The 20,108-nt window shown below is 36.1% G+C and overlaps 1 protein-coding gene across 1 annotated transcript; it reads left to right on the top strand.

The window, feature by feature from the left end:
• Nucleotides 1–15,751: 15,751 nt before the first annotated feature.
• Nucleotides 15,752–16,751, top strand: LOC108039339. Its single transcript, XM_017116302.2, has one exon. It carries the CDS (start codon nt 15,888–15,890, stop codon nt 16,458–16,460), a length of 573 nt encoding a protein of 190 aa, XP_016971791.1. The 5' UTR covers nt 15,752–15,887; the 3' UTR covers nt 16,461–16,751.
• The last annotated feature ends 3,357 nt before the right edge of the window (nt 16,752–20,108 follow it).

Here is a 20,108-nt window from a genome sequence, read left to right as displayed (position 1 = left end):
CGATAAGCTGCAAGTGCCAGGTACGAACCGCTTAATAATCGCATTTGTTATTGCATTTGCACGAGCAGTTCTTGCTTTTTTGCACATATGCAAATGCGAATGCATATGCATGTGCATAATATGCTCGCCTAATCGCATGCAAATGCCGCTTTCCAAGCAATATGAAAATTAAGTGTGCATGTAGGGTACACTGAAACCATTCACTCGAAATTCTAATCATTTTGTTTATACACAACATGAAATGGAAATTACAATTAAATAATTTGTTTACTAAAAAAGCTGTCATTTAGGATATTAAATTATTCGCGAAATCTTCTTGAGGAAATTAATGTTATTAAAAATTTGAGTACGATTTTTCTACATTTTTCTGAGTGTATGTACGCGTATTTGTATAAAATGTTTACCGATAAGTTAGGTTTGTCCATGGGGACTATTTTCCCAAGACATCTCTTCCGTTTAAGTTAAAATTCGGATGATTTATGGTCCATTTTTTGTTGCTACCAAACTTGTACATTCAATAAACATATGAAAGCTATTAAAAAATAATTGATTTATATGTTAAATTTAGGCTTGGGTATAAATATTTATATATATGTACATACATACATATATGCATATTCAATTTCTCTAAATAACTTTTATTTTAGTATAGATTTTGGTTTAATTAGTCAATTTCAATTAAGTGGGCCTCATTTCCTAAGGTCTGAAATTCTTAGATCTTTTTGGGCTCACAACCACAACAAAGAATGACTATTTAAACGGGTTTGAAAAAGAACCGTAGTTAAAAAGGTAACAATATTCCACTTTTTTGTTGAATAAATTGCACATACGCTTTATTAAAACAACAAATTAAAAACATTTTTAAAATTCCGTTTTCGCTGCTACAGGTGCCTTTTTTGCTTCCCTTAAAGTTTTTCCTGTTTTTTTTTGCGTTTTTGCGAATAGGAAAACAATTTGGCAAACAGCATTTGACTACTAATTGCTGATGCTTTCGCTGCTGTTTGCTGTAACTCTTTTATCTCTAGGCCAGCACAACACAAATAGAACCAAAGTCAAGTTCATAATTTCAATTTTCAAGGTTTTTGGTAAACATTTTTCAACAAAAGGGGCAAGACAAAGCGGAATAGCAGAAAACAAAGTAAACAAGCCTAGTAAAATAGCGGGGAAAGAGTGCAAAAAAAAGTGTGCAAAAAAAGAAAGAGTAATGGGGATCGAGGGGGAACGTGGGGGGGGAGGGGGAAGTCTGTGGTCTGTGTTTGTATTTTATTTGACTTCTCTTTTTTTGCCGGCTCCCCACATTCTCCACTCATTTGTTTTGCTTTGGCATTTTGTTTACGAGTGTTTTATGGCGGGCCAATAATTGGCCCTGCACTCCCACAGTGACTCCTCGATATCGCCGATCGATCCAGATGCAGATTAAAAAATAATTACCCAGTATCTGATCGGACTCAAGTAGGAGCGAATAATGAAATCGACTCACTTAACTCAGATGTGCAATGCAATTAGTTATCATTTTTATAGCGATTGCCTATTATTATTAGCTGTCAATTGAGTGTGATCCTTATCACTGTTTTTAATCAATAATAAAATATTAGCTAAAAATACTTTCTTACTGCAGGTCTCAAGTTAAAAAGGTAGAGCATTTCGTTTACAAGGCATTGAATCATTACAATATATGAATACAATGATCTAAAGATTTAAAAGAGCAATAACATTTCGAAAACAAATAACCTGGTTAGTTATTATTATAGAACCTATAGTTCAAATGGGTACAAATGTTCCCATTCTGTTATATTTGGTATTTTAAAAGACTGGAGATCCTAAGTGTAGAGTTATGGCATATCATTTACATTTCTGTGAGCGATCGTTTCGATAGTTTCTGTGATTTCCCCGCCAAAGGTTTTCGTGGAAACTACTTTCCTAGATAATGGAAACTGGCGCCTGTGTTGCCGACGGTTTGCGATAATTCTCTGACAAGTTGAGGTGTGAATATAGGAATATAGTAAATGCCGGTTTACTCACTGCATTCCGGGGAAAAACTCACACAATTAGCGGTTGGCTCCCTCGAAAAGCTCTTTGAACCCCGTGTGATATGCTTAAGTTGTATTTGATCGGTCTAAAGATAGATTTATCTACGGGGGGATAGGCGATTTAGCTGTAAGTCGACACTATTGAAATTCCCCTTAAAAGCTGCCAAGTCATTGCCTTGCATTCCGTCTAATAAATGAATGAACGGACTGAATGAATTATGGGTAAATATTTGCATTCACATGACTTTTTAAGTATGAGCAAACCTCTTCAAAAAATACAGCGATTTTCACTGTTCCTAATTTATTTTCGAGGTAAACTTATTTATTTGGAAATATTTCAATCGAAGTTCAATCGAAGCCATAAAATGACATAAGGCACGTGTATTTATTAACAAATACTATACACTCGATAACTCCGAGGATTGTAAGTGCCTGCTAATTATATTAAAACTTAAGATTTGGTTGCTTATTAGATTTCGTAATTCTAAATGAAAATACTTAGTCATTAGTATTTATTTAAAAATTAAAGCTTTTGCGCTATTAAAATGAAAAGTTAGTTTGTCATAAAACATAAATAAAAGTTGATGGATTTGTATATAGCTTAGAATGTTAATATTTTAATTATTGAACGCTGTTTGCAATCAGTAAGGCCATGTTATCTCCGTTTGTGTTCATTTCAGTGGGACCTCTCACCTCCGAGTACTATGTATGTATTACAAAACAGATGCTGAGGCTATCGTTCCTTCCGTTTTTCATTATATATAGATTTCTATAATAATCGATGCGAATTGAACGATAAGACCGAAATGGCAGAAGGAAACAAAAAACGGGTGTCAGCGAGGGCAAATTACATATATACTGTTCGGTATTATCTCACTATATAGATGTGCCATTTGAAGTGGGAAAATCAAATACGTGTCCAGATGATGTGCCATATCGCTTTCACGATCCAAACGCTTAGCGGTCAATTTCGTTCATTAATTTTAATTGCTTTAGTCACTCGCCACCGCCTCTCTTCCTTATTCTTTTACTTTTTTTCGCAAAGTCTTCGTCGTCTTATCAAAATTAGGTCAAACTTGCACTCTTCTGCTGATTAGTTACCGGTAGAAACAAAAACAAGGCGCACGCGGGTTATGGCCGGGCTGCGTATACTTTGTTGCCATTCGCTTTCGAGCGGGACGGTTGCGAGGGGGGGTTGCCTCTCCTGTGATAAGAACGTAGCTCTTATCAGAAAGCACAACTACAAAAACGAAACAAATCAGTTCTCCTTGAGCGGATCCGAGTGGTTGCCGTGTGCGCGCCAATCAGCTCTGCACAGAAAAATAATATTAGTCTGTATTAAAATTAATTCTTTTTTCCATAGGCACAGGTTTTCATTTGTCTAAAAAATATGGCCTGAAAAAAAGTTTTTATAATATATCGATTCTTAAACGTGGCGTAATATATACTTTCAAATATACATTTATCCCAAATCAAATATAATAGTAGTACCACAGAATAATATTTAAAATAAATCTCTAAATTTTGGTTATTGGTGCATAAAAATGTAGTTTTAGGACTTCGAAAAGATTTGATTAATTCTTAAATAAAATATGCAAAAAAATTGTTAAGTAGTATAACATTACAATAAGCATTTAAAAAAAATGTTTATAATATATTTGCTTACTAGCAATACTAGTACTATAATAATCGTCTTTTTATGTTTTTAAAGTTTTGGCTATATATTAGAAAATCATTTTTTGAGTGTACATTAATTTTAGTGAATTTGCTGTGCTTGCAAAAAAAAAAAAGTTCCTTAACATTGAAATTGTGATAGTTTCTGTGTGCAGATAAAATATTTTTGCAATGCGCCTGCTAATTGAGATAACGGTATAGCTATAGTATAGTATTATTTATAGGCTCACGCACACAGATAGTAGTCACATGGGTCTTGATTGGTGATCATTTTCCGGGCCTATAAATCTCGTGCCAAAGTCTGGGATTTCGATTTCGCATTTTAGACGTTTCCTTGATGTGGTTTTTTATGTTTCTCACGATAACCTTAACGAAGGTCAATACTTAGCACTACCACATGAAAGCTTTCTAGTATGTCCAAGAACTAATTTAAATAAAATTATGTATATTTCGACATTGTCAAATTGATTTCTGGAAATTCATTGTCAAATAAATTCCTGGAAATGATTGATAGTTCTTTTTAATTTGGCTTGGTCTTAGATTTTTAAATACTTAGAAATTATACATAAAGTATAAAAGTGGTATTGGCATAAACATAAAATTGTAAATCATTCGACTTACCCTGAAAAATGTTGTAATATTTTTTATGAGGGAACTGTTTATCCTTACAAAAATAAACAACATATTATTTTTAACTTCTTTGTTTATTTGATATTTTTCAGTCAAATATTCAATGTAAAATATTAAAATCTTTTTTGAAGTAAATTATATACTATTAAAAAGCAACTTTATTTTATTACACTTAGACGACTATTTTTTGGCATTTTTGTTAGTTGATTTGCTTAAAATCAAGCTTTGCTATTATTTTTATCCATTTGCATGTGAGATATGTTATAAGACTTATATTTTGTTTACTTAAAGGCTGCCCGATATGCAGATTTATTTAATGTCAACTGTGCGTATGATTAATTTCAACCGAATGCATTATATGATTAAATTCCGAGATTAAGCAGCATAGAGCCGCTCATATCGACTCATATCCGGTGGTCAGCTGAACAATCTGCAAAAAAGTATTTACGGTCGTGCAGATATGGTTGCCAGGGCGACTTTTCGGACCCGTAACCGCCGGGAAAAAGGCCCCCGGATAGTTATAGTTATGGCTCTTATCGGATGAGAGCCACACGCTCCTCGCCAAAGTCTTGCGACTTCCAACCGACCGACAGACCGACCCACCGACCACTAAAGTGTCAAATCATCCACAAATAATTGTGAAATTCCTCCTTCAACTGTGGTGGCCCAACGAAAAAAAAAAAGGGGTAATATAATCTTGGAGCCAATTTATTGTTGGCCAAGTTAATCGCGTGCCTCAAGTGCTCGGCCGTCTGTCAAATTATCAGCTGTTCCCCATTAATTACATGCGCGCCTATCGCTCCCAATATATATGGAATCGAAATTTCCTAATTTCTCGTTACTCATACGCACCGTTGCCGTGCCAGTAAAATTTTCGTAAAAGGGACTGATGATTACGTTACGCACAAAAATCTACGCACTGGTACGCGCAAATAGAATTTATAAAACTAATCTGAAGTGTGGAAGAGGAAGAGGGTCGCTTGCGTAAATATTTCAAGTGCCTCGGACGGCTGATAACGCCGGCAGCTGATTATAATATAATTATAATTCCAGTCTTGGCAACCGGCGACAAGATGGGAAAAACGTCACCGCTTTCTGGCGCCTATCATCCCACTCATGCACCACTTTTCCCACTCGCACAATTTCCAGCTGATTGGAGTTGATCTTGATTTATCTCGAAAAGGGTAAAACTCATCCCCTCAACACATGGCGATGTAAATATTCAACTTAAATAAATAAATGAGTAACAAAAGGGAGAAACTTTAAGTTTTACTTTTTGTAATTGTGTGAAAATCCCAAAAAATATCAAACTATTTTATTTTATAGCCAAAGCAATAAGGTTCTTACGAAGAATTGGTTTATTATTATTAGTTTATATATATACTTGTATATTAAAAGTTATTATGTTTCCTAGAAACTTCATTAAAATTCTTTGAATACGCATTAGACTTTTTTATTAAAAACTATTGAAATTAAAAAAAAAAAAAAACCCTATTCTTATTTAGGCTTTTCAATTAGAAAACATTATTAAACAGATTCAAGAAATATAAAAACATTTCATTTTCATTTTAAATTACTTAAAAAAACTATCAAAATTAAGTTCTGATTGGTGGCTGAATTTTTTTGTGTTATCTAGGTTCTTCTTTTAAAAACCAAAACTCATTGTAGGCCTCTAACTATTTTGAATGTCTCATGCTTAATCTTCAAAAATTTCCCCAGCTGCTCTGTGATTCTTTGGGTCTTTAAGGTGGGCGGTGAATTTCCCAGCCACGATCGGTGAATAATGTTGAAAGATATAGCCGAGTGGTAAGTGATAAGCCATTTGGCGCCATTTGAAGTGGAATTGCGAACGCTGACGGGTGCCGAGATTGGCGATTACAACATGGGGCAATTCATTGGCAGTTGGTCTTTGGATTCTACGACTCCCCGATTCCGATTCTGATTCCGATTTCGATTTCGATTCCCATTTCAATTCGGTAATGGTTTGTGACCTCTGGGTCCCACGAGTCTCAACACAGATCACATGTGGCTCCATATCTGTCACTGCTCTAATGCATGGCATAAATCTCATTGCAGCCTAATTGAAATCATTTTTTTTCGGACTGGCGAATTTGAATTGCGGCAATCGAATGTCGAACGGATCGAGGGTCGATTATGGGGCTGATAATGGCACCCTGGCCCCATAGTACACGTATATATAGTCTTGCCCTTCATTCTTCTCACAGCCATTGAATGGGTATCAGTGTGAATGAATCCCTTTTACAGACTCTTAATGAACTCATTACTTTAATCTCGTGGAAAGCAGTGTTTACATATAGTCTTAAAAGGCCATTCAATATTATTTATTTTCTAGATGACAGCCAACCATTTCCGATGCTTTGTTGGCAACAAATAAATTATCTAATTGCTGTTTTTATTATATTTGTCTGCCCTTTTTATATATCTGAAAAACACTTATGGGTGGGTGAATTAAAAATAATTGCAAATATTCTACATATTTTTAATCAAATGTCCAAGAAATATATATCCTTTTACAATTGAACAACTTTACTATTTATGATCATTTGATCTTGTATTTTATTTTATAGAAAAAGGAATAAAAAATACGCGTAAACTAAAATTTGTATTGTTAATAAATTCTTTCTGACTTAAGTGTTAATGAAAGGCTATATATTATATATTTTAAATGTTAAAAAATAAAATTGAATTTAGTTAAAAACTGAAACATTTTAAGGGTATTGGGTAGTCTTCATCAAAATCAACATGAAACAACATCTGCTTGCACAATCGCTTGTTCTTATCAGCGGACGACTCATTTGCATTTACTCATCATTTGTTGCTAATGCCCACCTCCCAGTTACAACAAATTACAACAAATTACAACAAATTACTATTGGCGATAGGGGAATATAAGCGAAATTGCTCATACGCCCCATTTGCCGGCGCACTTGATACCGATACGCACTTTTCGCGACGGATCGCACCATTATACTTACTATATGTATACATATGTATATATAGATTCGCCACCTCTTCAAAGGGATCAGTTGGCCTGACGCACGATTCTCGAGAAGATCGACAACATATATCCTATATCCTCCACACGAACTAGGAAAATGGAAATGAAAATGGGAAAGAAAACTTGAGTAAGGAAAAGTAAGAGTGAAAGCGAAAGAGGGGCACACGAGTGACCCAGTTTATTTTCTATAATCGCCCGGCACATAGCCCCCGTGTATATATACACCACTTATATAGAGCCCATAAATAAGATTACTGATTACCGCCGGTCGCCAGAATCGTGGCTCGTAAAAAAAAAAGGAAAAAAAATGAAAATGTCGCCGTCTGCCTATGAAATCCAATAGCTTCGGGATAAGTGTGTGTACCCTATTTGTAGTATCGCAGGTCTGGACCCGAAAAAGACTTTCGATTGTCGCTTAAGTGATTTACGCCGCCTTATTGGGAATCGCTTAAATGCCTCACGAATAATCTAAAAGATGGCATATGGACATGAAGTGCTGTCATCATCGAAGGTAAATCATCGGTTATTGAGGGAATTATTAGAATATTAGATACACTTTCAATGCTGAATTTATTACATCATGACGAACAAATGATGGTAAAATAAGAAAAACAATTAGGTATGGTATAAAATCGAGAAGTTTGAAAGTCCACCTAGAAGTTATTTAAAAACTCTAACCGGAAAAATCACATTTCGCTATGCTAAACTGTTTGAAGGTTGTGGCAATTAAGTGTCGTTGTGGGCGTGGAAAGGTTACCGAATGACTGCCATTGTTTGTTATTCAAATACTAGCTCATTACATTTATTCAATTTATATTAAATTAGTAACTAAATTTTAAAGTATTTGTTTTTAAATTAAGCTTTTAAACATAGAATCCTAGCAACCTAAAATACAAGAATCAAATTAAACTCTGCAACATGTTCTCAAGCGTATTGAAAATCGGACAGAAACCAATCAAAAACCATAATTTAAAGCTCGTTTAATAGTCGAAGACGGACTTCAATTCGCACTTAACTATATTTTGATTTAAGTCTTTCAAGAAGATCTCTTTAATGAGCTATCGTAAACGATAGCGATTTGTTTTTTAATTGTTGCAGGATCAAGCTGCGTTTGTTATGTTCGTTTAATGTGCGTACTTATCATCGGATAGTTCAAAAGGTCAACATAATTTATGCCCGGAAACACCCACGCAAAATTGCATTGCCATTAATAGAAAACCGATTATAAATGGTTGAAAAACATACAATTTCTACGGGTACTCATTTATGCTCTTGTTTCGAATAAGCAAGCGAATGACTAAGTGACTAAATGACTGACTGAATGGATGAGTGATTGCGAAACAGCAACGAAAATTACGCGAAAGGCGCCTGTTTGCCCTATTTGCATTATGCTAATGATCCGTAAGAGCCCCCGATCCCCCAGAAAACCCCGATCCCAGAATAGAAAACCCCCGAGGGTCCCACCATTGGACTAGAAACAATAACACAAGAGTCGTAACTGTTACAACAATTACAACTGCATAATTTCAGTCTATTCTCTGATGTTTCTGCAACCCCATTCGCACTTTTAGTTACGATACTAGATTATAGAATAGAATATATAGTGGGATCATTCTAATAAATGAAACTGTACATTTTTTAATTTAATATTCAATTTAACTTTTATTGCTTAATAATAAATAACAGAGTGCAGTTTAATATATTTGTAATATTTATACATTTAATAGCTTGGGTTAACAAATTATTATTTCTTGTATTAAGATTTTTTTGTAAAATAAAAACTACAAATTATTTACAATTTTTATATAAATAAATAATTTATTAAAAATGTTTTTGTAAAATAAAAACTACAAATTATTTACAATTTTTGTATAAATAAATAATTTATTAAATATTTGTTCAGCTTATTTAAATATACATGAATTAAGTTATCTACAAAAACCTATATTTTTTTGCCATTTTAGCCATTATATTATTAATGAGAAAATATTATTGAAAAACGAAAAACTGAGAGCAACCAGAGAATATGGGCCTTCGACCCAGTTGTCTAGCCCCTCGTTTATGTTTATTTTCCCCATTAAATGCAAAATGCGCGGCAAATGCGACGCCGGCTGCTGCCTCGCATTTTATTTAGCAGTTGTAGTTGTCGTAGTTTTTGTTGTAATGTGGTAAAGGTCTCGCACGTGTAACGCTTACATACACTCGAAGAAAACTCGCATTGCACACCCACAGACAAACGATTGCGGAGGCAGTGAAACTATTTTAAATACTTTAGCTTACAAAGTTGCTGGTCGGAAACTGCGTAAAACATTTTTAATCGCACATGCCAGTGGCTCGTGTTTGGCATTCGTGGGTGGGTGGGTGTTTGGTTGGTTGGGTGGTGCAGTGGGTGGTGGGTGGTTAGCCGAGGAGAAGGGGGTTGGTGGTGGGGCGGGCGGGTCCGTCCATGTTTACATCACCCCGACATCGCCATCAACGCGTGTGCAAATATTTTTTGGCGCATTATCGAAATTTATTATTACTTCTGAGCGGCGCGAAATCATTTTGATTTTAATCAATAAAAATATCAATTTAAAAATTCCAAAAATACTTATTATATTAAATTCATATTTGCACGCTAACATTTAATAAAGTAATTTTATAGTTTACAAATAATAGTAACACATTTTTAAAGTAAGAGAGACATATTTAAATTTGTATATTGGTTAGCTAACTTTTTAGCATGAAAATTTAATTAAATGTTTCCTATAGCCCCTAAATGTAAAATATTATATTATTATAGTTATTAAAATTGTGCTGTCTGTTTTTTAAATAATTATTTTTTATTTAGTAACTTCTTTTTTTTTGTCCGCCAATGCCAACGACTTTTTGATTATGTTGAAAGTTTGGTTCGCTTATATGGCACGCCACATAAATATATGTATGTTCCCATACCGACATCTCCATCCGCGGCATCATCATCATTTTTTATATTCCTGCCAACTGTCATTAGCTTCCTTCAGCCGTGTTATTTATCTGACGGAGTCGCGAAGTCAGATGCATAATTACGTATTATCAGCGTTTTACATTGACATTCTGTGCACTTTTAATGACTTCTTTTGGGCCGAAATAAAGAAATCGACTGTCTCACTGTCTTACTGTCTACTGCCTGCCGAGACTTCCAAATGCAGGACAGACTGTACCGGGGATACAGTCGAAGATAGCGAATAAAAGGCTTAAGTGTACATCATTGACATTTGACAGGCAGACAGACCATCACATATATATATATGTATATACATATATATAAATACATATATCTCACCACCCCCACTGCTTTAATTTTATGCAGCGTCAAGAAGCAAATTTTCGGCGCTTTTTGTTTTTATTCTGTCTGCCGAACCCAACTCAAATCGCTCATTTCGATGGTGGAACTTTTTGGTTCTTTGTGCCTTGCACTTTTGACAGATACTTCTGTCAAATTAAGAGGGGAAAATGGCAGGGGTTCTGCGATGGCTAAGAATTTAAATTATTTGCTCAAATTCAGATTTTACTAATTAAAAGCATAGCAGGAACATCGAAATCTAATACACCGACTGATTCAATAAAGAAAATGTAAGAAAACAAATTTTAGCTGAATAATAGTTGAACTAGAATTAACAAGTCCCATTTCTTTTTTTATATTCGCTCTTGAAAAATACAAATAATTTTAAAATGAATTTGGTTCTATTACATTAGAAAAGATTACAGAAACGCCGACTTTTGCTATGCAATCAATACAAAGGGAACACAACGCTTTTCTTCACGATCTTAATATTCGCAGAATTTCACTCTCACAACTTCCGCTTCGACCCACAACAAGACTTCCTGGAAATGGATCTCCGGGGCACTTGAACTATATTTTATGACCGCCTGCCATGGGAACTTGAATGGGGATGCCGAGCTATCCGACGCCATAAATAATCAAAATAATAATGTGTCAAATCTTTTGAGCAACCGACAAAGCGAAATAAATCAAATCAAATGCGAAAATAATGCCCCAAAAATATCTGGGTTTTTATAGCGCCATACACATCCGCATATTGTGCAATTAGGCTAGAGGCAAGCCCATCAACTTGAAACCAATCTTATTGTTCGGTTAATTTTGGTCTTAAATCTGGCACTGTATATCGGAAGATCAGGGAGATTCCCAAATATGGGATCACTGTGGACGGTAGTCATAGTATAAATAAATTTAGGATGCAATAAAAAAATAGTGTTTAGAGAATTTTTAATGGAAATCATTCAAATTATGAAAATATATTACAATAGAGAGCGACTATTAAAATAAAATAATCAATTCTTTATTAAACATCACAGTTTTCGAGGCAAATAAAAATAATGGCTATTTGTTCTTCCTTCAAAAATACTTTGCCTATCTCAAACTATAATTTTCAATTTGGTTTCATAAATAATTACATTAATTAAATAATAACAAAAATGGTTATTACACGTAAATAAAATCATAATTCGTCACGAAATTTAAAGGTTTCAAGGTGCATTCGTCACCTCGTTGAAAAGTGTTGATGTTTGATGTGGAAATGGCGCCCATTATTAACTAGTTAAATTTAAAATGATCGAGCATTTGGATGATTAATTTGACAAGCAGAGATGTTCTTTTCTTAAATCCAAGAATTATGTTTTAGAGATAGCTTGAATTATAGCTAGCTACCTAATAGTTAACATTTTATTTTAGCCAGTCCAGTAAAAGCGGTGTGCTTTCAGTTGTTGGATGATTCCATTTGACATTTAAATGAAAAAGTTATTTTGTCAAGTAAGCATATTTATATCAAATCAATTAAATCACTGAAAACATCAAAGAGCTCCGAGCATAACTCTGAAATTAATCTTGTCAGCTATTTAAATTGATTTATGCTTTTGCTTTTCTTTAAGTTTGACAAAGAATATAATAAAGCCCAGTCAATTTGAATTCTAAAATTGTTCATACTCCTAAAAACTAATACATGAAAAGAACCAAACCAATCAATCACTACATGATCGTAGTTAAGAGTAAGTATTAATTATTGAAAATAATATAATATTAATCCAAATATTTATATAAGTGAGGCAATTAAGTATCCTATTTTTGATGATAGCGAATAAATTAAAATTGTTGAACATTTATTACCTCTGATGTCACCTGTCTTATGCCATTATCATTCACTACAAAAAACAACTACATATTATCCATCTGATATAATACTTATCAATATAATTAATATGAAAATGTACAACGCTAGTCTGTGAATATTAATTAACAAAATTATAGTTGAAATTATTACACCCACCTGTATAATATTGTCTGTTAACACCATTATCCATCTGATCGCACGATCTTCACCGCTTTTGGACACACTTTTCGGTGTCAAATGGTGTTTTGTATTTCTTGTAAGTATTTCCTTCGGCAAAACCCATTCTCCCAGCAACCGAATGAGGCAATCTGTATGGTGAATATGAATCACGGATCGCTTAGATCTGAAAACTTGTCCGGGGCATTTGCCATAAATCAGGCGGGGCGACAATCGTGTACAAAGCCATGTTATACATGCCTCGACTTCGGTTTGCAGTTGTCAAAAATTCGCACATTTCTGCGTCGGTCTTTTTTTCTGCCTGATTTCTGATTTCGGATTTCTGACTCGATCGGCCTCCAAAAAGTGCGTGCGCTGGTGTGTTGTCATTGTCATGTAGCCGGCAATTAAAATTGGTCCCCTTCCGCCGTCCACCGCCCCGCGAAACCCCCTCGAAAGCCCATCGAAAGCCCCCTCGAACCCCCGTAGAAACCCCTTGAAACCCCCCCCCAAAAATTGGCAGGGCAGCTGTTAAATAATTTATGAAGTGCGTAGGGTTTCTGGCGCGCATTTCAAGCAGCTCGAGAGCCCCCAAACGCAACTCATTTCATTTATTTCACTTCCAAAACTCCGGCCAAATATTTGCGCATCGCTCACGCACTTTTTTTGGGCTGCCCTGTTCAATTTGGTCGAAGCGTCTTCTCTTCAGATACCCTACAAATGGAGGGTATCACGGAATTGGAGAGCAATTTAAAAAATTAAAAAAATATATTGAACAAAGAGATTTGTAATTCTAACAAAATGTTACTACACGTTTAACTGGACATATAAATTTAAAATATAATAAAGAAGTTTGGCTATAAATAAGTTTATTTGAGTTATTACTAGTTAATTCAATTTGGCTTAAAGCTAGAGTATTTCACCCTTCAGTTATTTTATTGATTTAAACTTGTCCATTTTTTTGTTTGACTCGATTCGGTTCGCTTCGATTTGGTTTGGTTTTGTTAGCCGGAAAATATTTGGCCACGCAGGTTTTTTGTCTTCGGTGCGTTGCTCATTAAACATTTTGGCCAAAAAACTTAGTTGCGATCTGCATGCAAATGCCGCTGATTAGCCGGGGCGCCGAGTTGGCCATAAATCAATGGGCCGCCTTTGCTGCCACACGAGCCACAATTCCGTGGGGCCACAAGTGGCAAATGGAAACTGGCAACTGGAAACTGGAACTGGCCCAGAACGGATTCGAGAAGTCGGGCTACGAAACACCACCAGCTGCAGAGGGTCTTCGTCGGGTTCCTTTGGGTCGGGTTCTGCATTGGACTGCACTGGTCTGGCATAGTGGGGTTTGGTTTGGTTTAGTATGCTCTATTCCCCGCCAGCTCCCGATCACGAATGCTCGCTCAACCTTAGCACTCAGTCAGGAAAGTCCGTTGAGGGTTCTTCCTGCACTGCCAACAAAAATTGGTGAACTTATTTCCAGCAAGGAGAAATACATTTTAAGCAATACAAAATATTATCAGATTCAACATTTTTGGTTTCTTAGTTCCTGCACTTTACGTTTTATTTTCTACCTCTAAACTTTTTAGATTATTTACCTTACCTATTCACTTATTGAAAATAAAAAACCTTTTTTTCATTGTATTCCTTACTTCCTTAAAGCCTTACCAAACTCATTACATAACTTGAATATTTCTATTATATTCTTTATTACTTAAAAACTTAAAATTTGTTCTGGTTCCAATAGATCCAATACCCCTTTTCGCGCAGTGTGGGCGAGGGAAGTGTTAAGCTCGCCACAGAAAGTGGAAAGAAGAGCCTGATTAATTATGAATTGAGTGTCTGAGCCGAGTTGCCTGCACTTGCACTTGTGTTTCACTTTTTGCACTTGCGGCACTTTTCATATTTTTACGCTTGCGGAGTTCGCCTGCAGACTTCATATTGTTTAATATTGTCTGGTTGGTGATCTCGAGGGGGGGGGGACTTCATCCCGAAAAGGGGGCGGGGCCGGGGTCAAGGGCGGGGCTGCAAAGGGGGAGGCATTCGAGCAACAACTTTTGTCACGCCACACAGCGAAGTCGATAAGGAGCGGTTCAGGAAATGCCTAGAACTTCATTTCCTTTCAAATGCTATTTTAAGATTGCAAAAAAACATCAGAAACTAATCTTTACATTAGTAATATTTCACTGTTAATATTTCAATCCCTTCAACTTTTCACAAAACATTGACATTAAGTTTTATTTAACTAAAATATGTTAACGAATTGACTTCAAAGGTGGTAATGGTTGTAAAGCATAAAACATCATATCCATGGATCTTTTCTAGGGAACTTAACCCCTGATCCGCCCCTGTCCTCTTATGTGCACTTGCCACTTCACTTGCAACATGCACTTATGCTCGCGGCACGTCCCAGTGTCTTTATCATATAAACGGTGCGATTTAAATTAATAATTAAAGCGGACTTGTGGTTGTGGTCTTTGGTCTCTGGTCTCTGGTCTTTGGACTTGGGACTTTGGGCCATCTGCCGATCTGCGGCAGGTGGATCGCAGGTGGATGCGAGTGGATTAAGCTGCCCACCCTTGATGCCATAAATCAACGGGGACATTGGGCTGGTGCTCAGCCAGATGAGAAGTTGCGGAAGAATCCATTACAGCACAAAATAGCAGGCATGTTGACTTTAGAGGTTACCTTGCCATATCCACACTTAAAAGCGATTTATTCTTAATTTTAATCGATTCATTTGGACTCACTTTATACAAATCTTAACTAATATTAAGTTTATGTAATGAAATTTATGCATAAAATCATAATTAGGCTAATTGGCTCTCGTTTTAAAATAATTAAAAATTATAATGTTGTAGTTTCTTTGGTAATCACCAGGTAATCTTCATTCCCATTATCAAATGACTATATCGTGCCAGTTTTCTTAATTTTTAATTTTAGTTAGAATAAATTAGTATAGTTTTCAGAATTTGGTATATTTTTTACCATTAGCTGAACTGTATTTTTGTTTTTTTGTAATTTTATTAGTGTTATGAAAAACTTGCCCTGATTTTAGTAAGCTCTGCACCTTCTGTCATATAAAAGGGCCATTAAAATGGGTTCTAGGCGAGTTGACTAACACTAAATTTGCCGTTTTCGCAATCGAAGTACAAAAATCAGAGGGCATACTATGCGAAGTCGAGGACTGCGTTAGAGAATCGCTGAAAATTGAAGGGACAAACCAGACCAGAGATGCTGCTGATGGACGCCCTGTTCAACAGCCTTTTGGTGGTCAGCTCCGGCTACGGCCTCTACACCCTCCACCCCCTGGATACGCCCTACGCCTATGCGACGGCGGCCTTGAGCCTGGTGCACGGCCTTCTGGGGGTGGTGCGGGCGGCCAGCAACGACGATGATGAGTGCAACCGAGTGCGGCTGATAACGTCGGGGATAATGGAGATTGTGCCGCTGCCGCTGACCAACATCGAACTCTACCTGAAGTCCAGCAATCCCAGTTTGGCAATGGCCCACGGCTGTTTTGTGGTGCCATTGGTCTATGACTTGATGGCCAAGTTGGGCGACAACGAGGACACCTCCACGGAGACTTTGAAGGAACTCACCCTGCTGGGCAATGTGGTATCGCTGCTCTTTTTGGGGGTCAATCAATCCAATAATCTGTACGGTGGAATGGCGGCCATCGCCTTTGGAGCCCGCTACGGATCCGTGATCCTCGATTATTATTGGGAGGGCCTGGGCACCGACTTCACCCTGCTGGCCCACTCCCTGTTCGTCGTCCTGATGACCATGACCCTCTCGGCCAAGTGAGGATGGAGCCCCCCAAAGATGCAGCCCAGCCAAGGCCAGCGGTTCGTTGGCCCAGCTCAATAAACTTGAAATTAATGTTGGCAAATTAAAATGCAAAAATAAACATTAATTGTTTTGTCACACTCGCAGCACGACCAAAAAATTAAGTGTCTTCATCGCCATGCTTCCCCTTTGCCTCTCTCCACCACGACCTCAATCATCCGGAGATCCAGAGATCCAGCTGGGGATAACATTTTAGCTTCAATTTACAACGTCAGCGGCGGGGAAACGTTGCCAAATCGACTGAGCCCCACTCTAAGCCAAACAAAAAAACTGGATAAATGCTTGCTTTAAGATGGCCGATTTCCCGAAATACTCAATTTAGAACACAGAAGCATTAATATATTTTTATTTCACAAAGACGCTGATTCTTGGCTGTAAATTAGCTTCAGTCTTAACTCGCAACAATTTTACGATCTCAATAAAAACGAATCGATCTGCATTAAAAATATAACAAAAATTGAGAGCGAACGAAATTTTTTATAGAATTTTCTTTTAAAAATTGTTAAAAATCGGGCACTTTCAGAAAAAGCATTTCCCTTTGACTTAAAATTAGTTTTTGTTTGCTTAATAAAGATTTGATTATTACAAAAATGTAACACATATATTAAAATATTTGTTTGACTAGATCAAGAGTTATAATTGTAAATAATAGAGGAACTGGTAAATTAAATTAATTCTAATGAATTTAATTTAAAATATTTTTTTTAAGTTAAATAGGTATAAAAATGAAATAGTTTAAATTGTTTCGGTAAAGTAAGTACTTACAAATGGAAAATGTGTAAAACTAAAGGTTGCGCGGTATTGAATATAGAAATATAACAAGGTCTAGGTATCTCTCCAGGAGCGGCTCAAGGACAATGCGGGTAAAAGAAGGCCTACTTTTGGGCGCCGCAAGGCGTGAATCTCGGTGGCGGACTGCTAATGAAACGGCGCCATTAAAACGACCAACAAATGTGCGGAAAAGAGCCGCGAACACGGCGGATGGGCAATAATTTATGCATTTTAATTAATTGCCTGTTGCGGGACCCCGTCGCCGGGTTTTTATGATGGCTGTGAGAGATCGGATCGTACCCTCCTCTGAGAAACCCCCCTCCCTTGGGGCTAATCATGTCGTCATTTGCATTTCACGAGGTTACGGGGATTAAGGGGATTTTGGGGAAACCGGGGGGACTATGCGGATGTTCGGAACAACAGACAAATTCATTTGTGCATTTAAAAGACGATCCATTTATTTTATGAATCAAAGCTGTGCGTTGCAAAAAAGTGAAAGAGGAAATATCGCAGATAACGCCAAGGAAATACAGTAGGCAAACCAAATATTATTTGGTATTTTTTTAAGAAAAATTAATATTTTAGAACATCATTTAAATACATATAAGCCTTTGTATTATATGATTACATTTTTCTATTATTGATTTCAAATAAAACGTTTAATTGGCACCAAGAACATGAGGATATGTTTACACTGCGTATGCGTAATAAATTAAAGCAACTTCTAAAAAGGCTTAAAAATCATATTCCCATGGTAACATGTGTTTTTTTTATAATAACAATGCGCTTTATACATTATTTATATAAATGTTTAACAATTAGCTATTTACAGTATGTATTTTATTGTATAAAAAAAAATTGATATAAATTCAAAAATGTGTAGTATTTTTTGTATTTAATAATAACTAAAATCTTAATGAAAACATTATTTTCATCGCCAGAAAACCGCTGCTGTATCGAGAATATTATTTTTTTTTGCCCCCAAGGAATTCCACTCTATCGATTGAGCCCTGTTTTTAGACGATTGTAACCGCTGAAACATTTCAAAAATGTCTTTAAAAAAAACAAAAAAATCAACAACGGCGAGAAGCAGCAAAACAAAACAGAAACCGCGGAAAGGAAGCGGCCTAAAAAAACCAATAAGAAAAAAGCGCGCGCTGGAAATTGCACGCCGAATGCGCCTGCGCAGCGATTTTAGCAAGTTCAAAAACCTGCAGTGACTCAGTCGGCTAAAAAAGCCGGCCGGCATTGGCGCAGTCTCCGCTTTTATATTCATTCCTCTTATTTTCTTATTTTATTTTTGCATTTTTTCCGCTGCTGCCGGCGCTGCCAGCATTTGCTCTTTTCTGTTGTTGTCTTGGCGTGTTTATTAAAAAAAAAAGAAAAATAAAAACCGATCGGCAGACAGCGGCGTCGTTAAGCAAAAAAAAAGACTAAATAAAATAAAAATAAAAACAAGAAAGAAAAGCTAACTTCGGGCGGAGCCGAAGTTGATATACCCTTGCAGAATATTCTGTAAATTATATTCTCCAAAATTATTCATATGATGCAATCTTAATACTCATAAAAAATCCCAACTTCCTAACTTTAAAAACACCAAAGTTATGGCATTTCCAATCGTTCAGTTATATGGCAGTTATAGGATATAGTCGGCCGATCCTTATGAAATTTGATAGGTTGGATTGATTGGTTAAAAATAGAACCCATAGAAAATCCCAACTTCCTAACTTAACAAAAACCAAAGTTGTGGCATTTCCGATCAATCAGTTATATGGTGGCTATAGGATATAGTCGGCCGATCCTTATGAAATTTGGTAGTTCGGATTGATAGGCCAAATATAACACCCATAGAAAATCCCAACTTCCTAACTTCACAAACACCAAAGTTATGGCATTTCCGATCAATCAGTTATATGGCAGCTATAGGATATAGTCGGCCGATCTTTATGAAATTTGGTAGGTCGGATTGATTGGCCAAATATAAAACCCATATAAAATTCCAACTTCCTAACTTAACAAACAGCAGAGTTATGGCATTTCCGATCAATCAGTTATATGGCAGCTATAGGATATAGTCGGCCGATCCCGGCCGTTCCGACTTATATACTGCGTGCAAAGGAAAGAAGGGTGTGTGCAAAGTTTCAATTCGATATCTTTAAAACTGAGAGACTAGTTCGCGTAGAAACAGACAGACGGACAGACAGACGGACAGACAGACGGACAGACAGACGGACAGACGGACAGACGGACAGACGGACAGACGGACATGGCTATATCAACTCAGGAGGTGATCCTGATCAAGAATATATATACTTTATAGGGTCGGAGATGTCTCCTTCACTGCGTTGCACACTTTTGACCAAAATTATAATACCCTCTGCAAGGGTATAAAAAAACGATGCATGCAAAATGAATGCGGACATCGGAGAGACGAAAAGAGTGCGAATACTGCTAATGAATGCGAAATGGAACACAGAGTCCACAACGCCCAGCATCGCACTTAAAATACTCTTTTAAAAATACAAATAATTTAATAGATTATTATTTACCAATTCACTTAAATGTACTTACTATTAAACAAATAAGAGCTCCAAGTGTTTACTAAAATATGAAGTTGTACAAAAACTAGTTGAGAGCTTTGAAACAACAAAAAATATGGAATTTAATTCCAATTAAGAAATATATATCTCTCACAACTTATTAAGATCATTAAAATATATTTTTTTTATTAATTAACTTCTTGAAAAAATATTATTTTTTAAGGTACTACCTTAAATTGGTTAATACTTTTACAGGAATATGGCATCACTTTCAATCCTTCACAAACTGAACCCG

This window comes from Drosophila rhopaloa, unplaced genomic scaffold (genome assembly GCF_018152115.1).
Source record: "Drosophila rhopaloa isolate 14029-0021.01 unplaced genomic scaffold, ASM1815211v1 contig_3, whole genome shotgun sequence".
In the NCBI taxonomy this organism is placed as follows: Eukaryota; Metazoa; Arthropoda; class Insecta; order Diptera; family Drosophilidae; genus Drosophila; species Drosophila rhopaloa.
The sequence above is the reverse complement of the archived record's forward strand: the minus strand, read 5'-3'. Positions and strand labels throughout refer to the sequence as shown.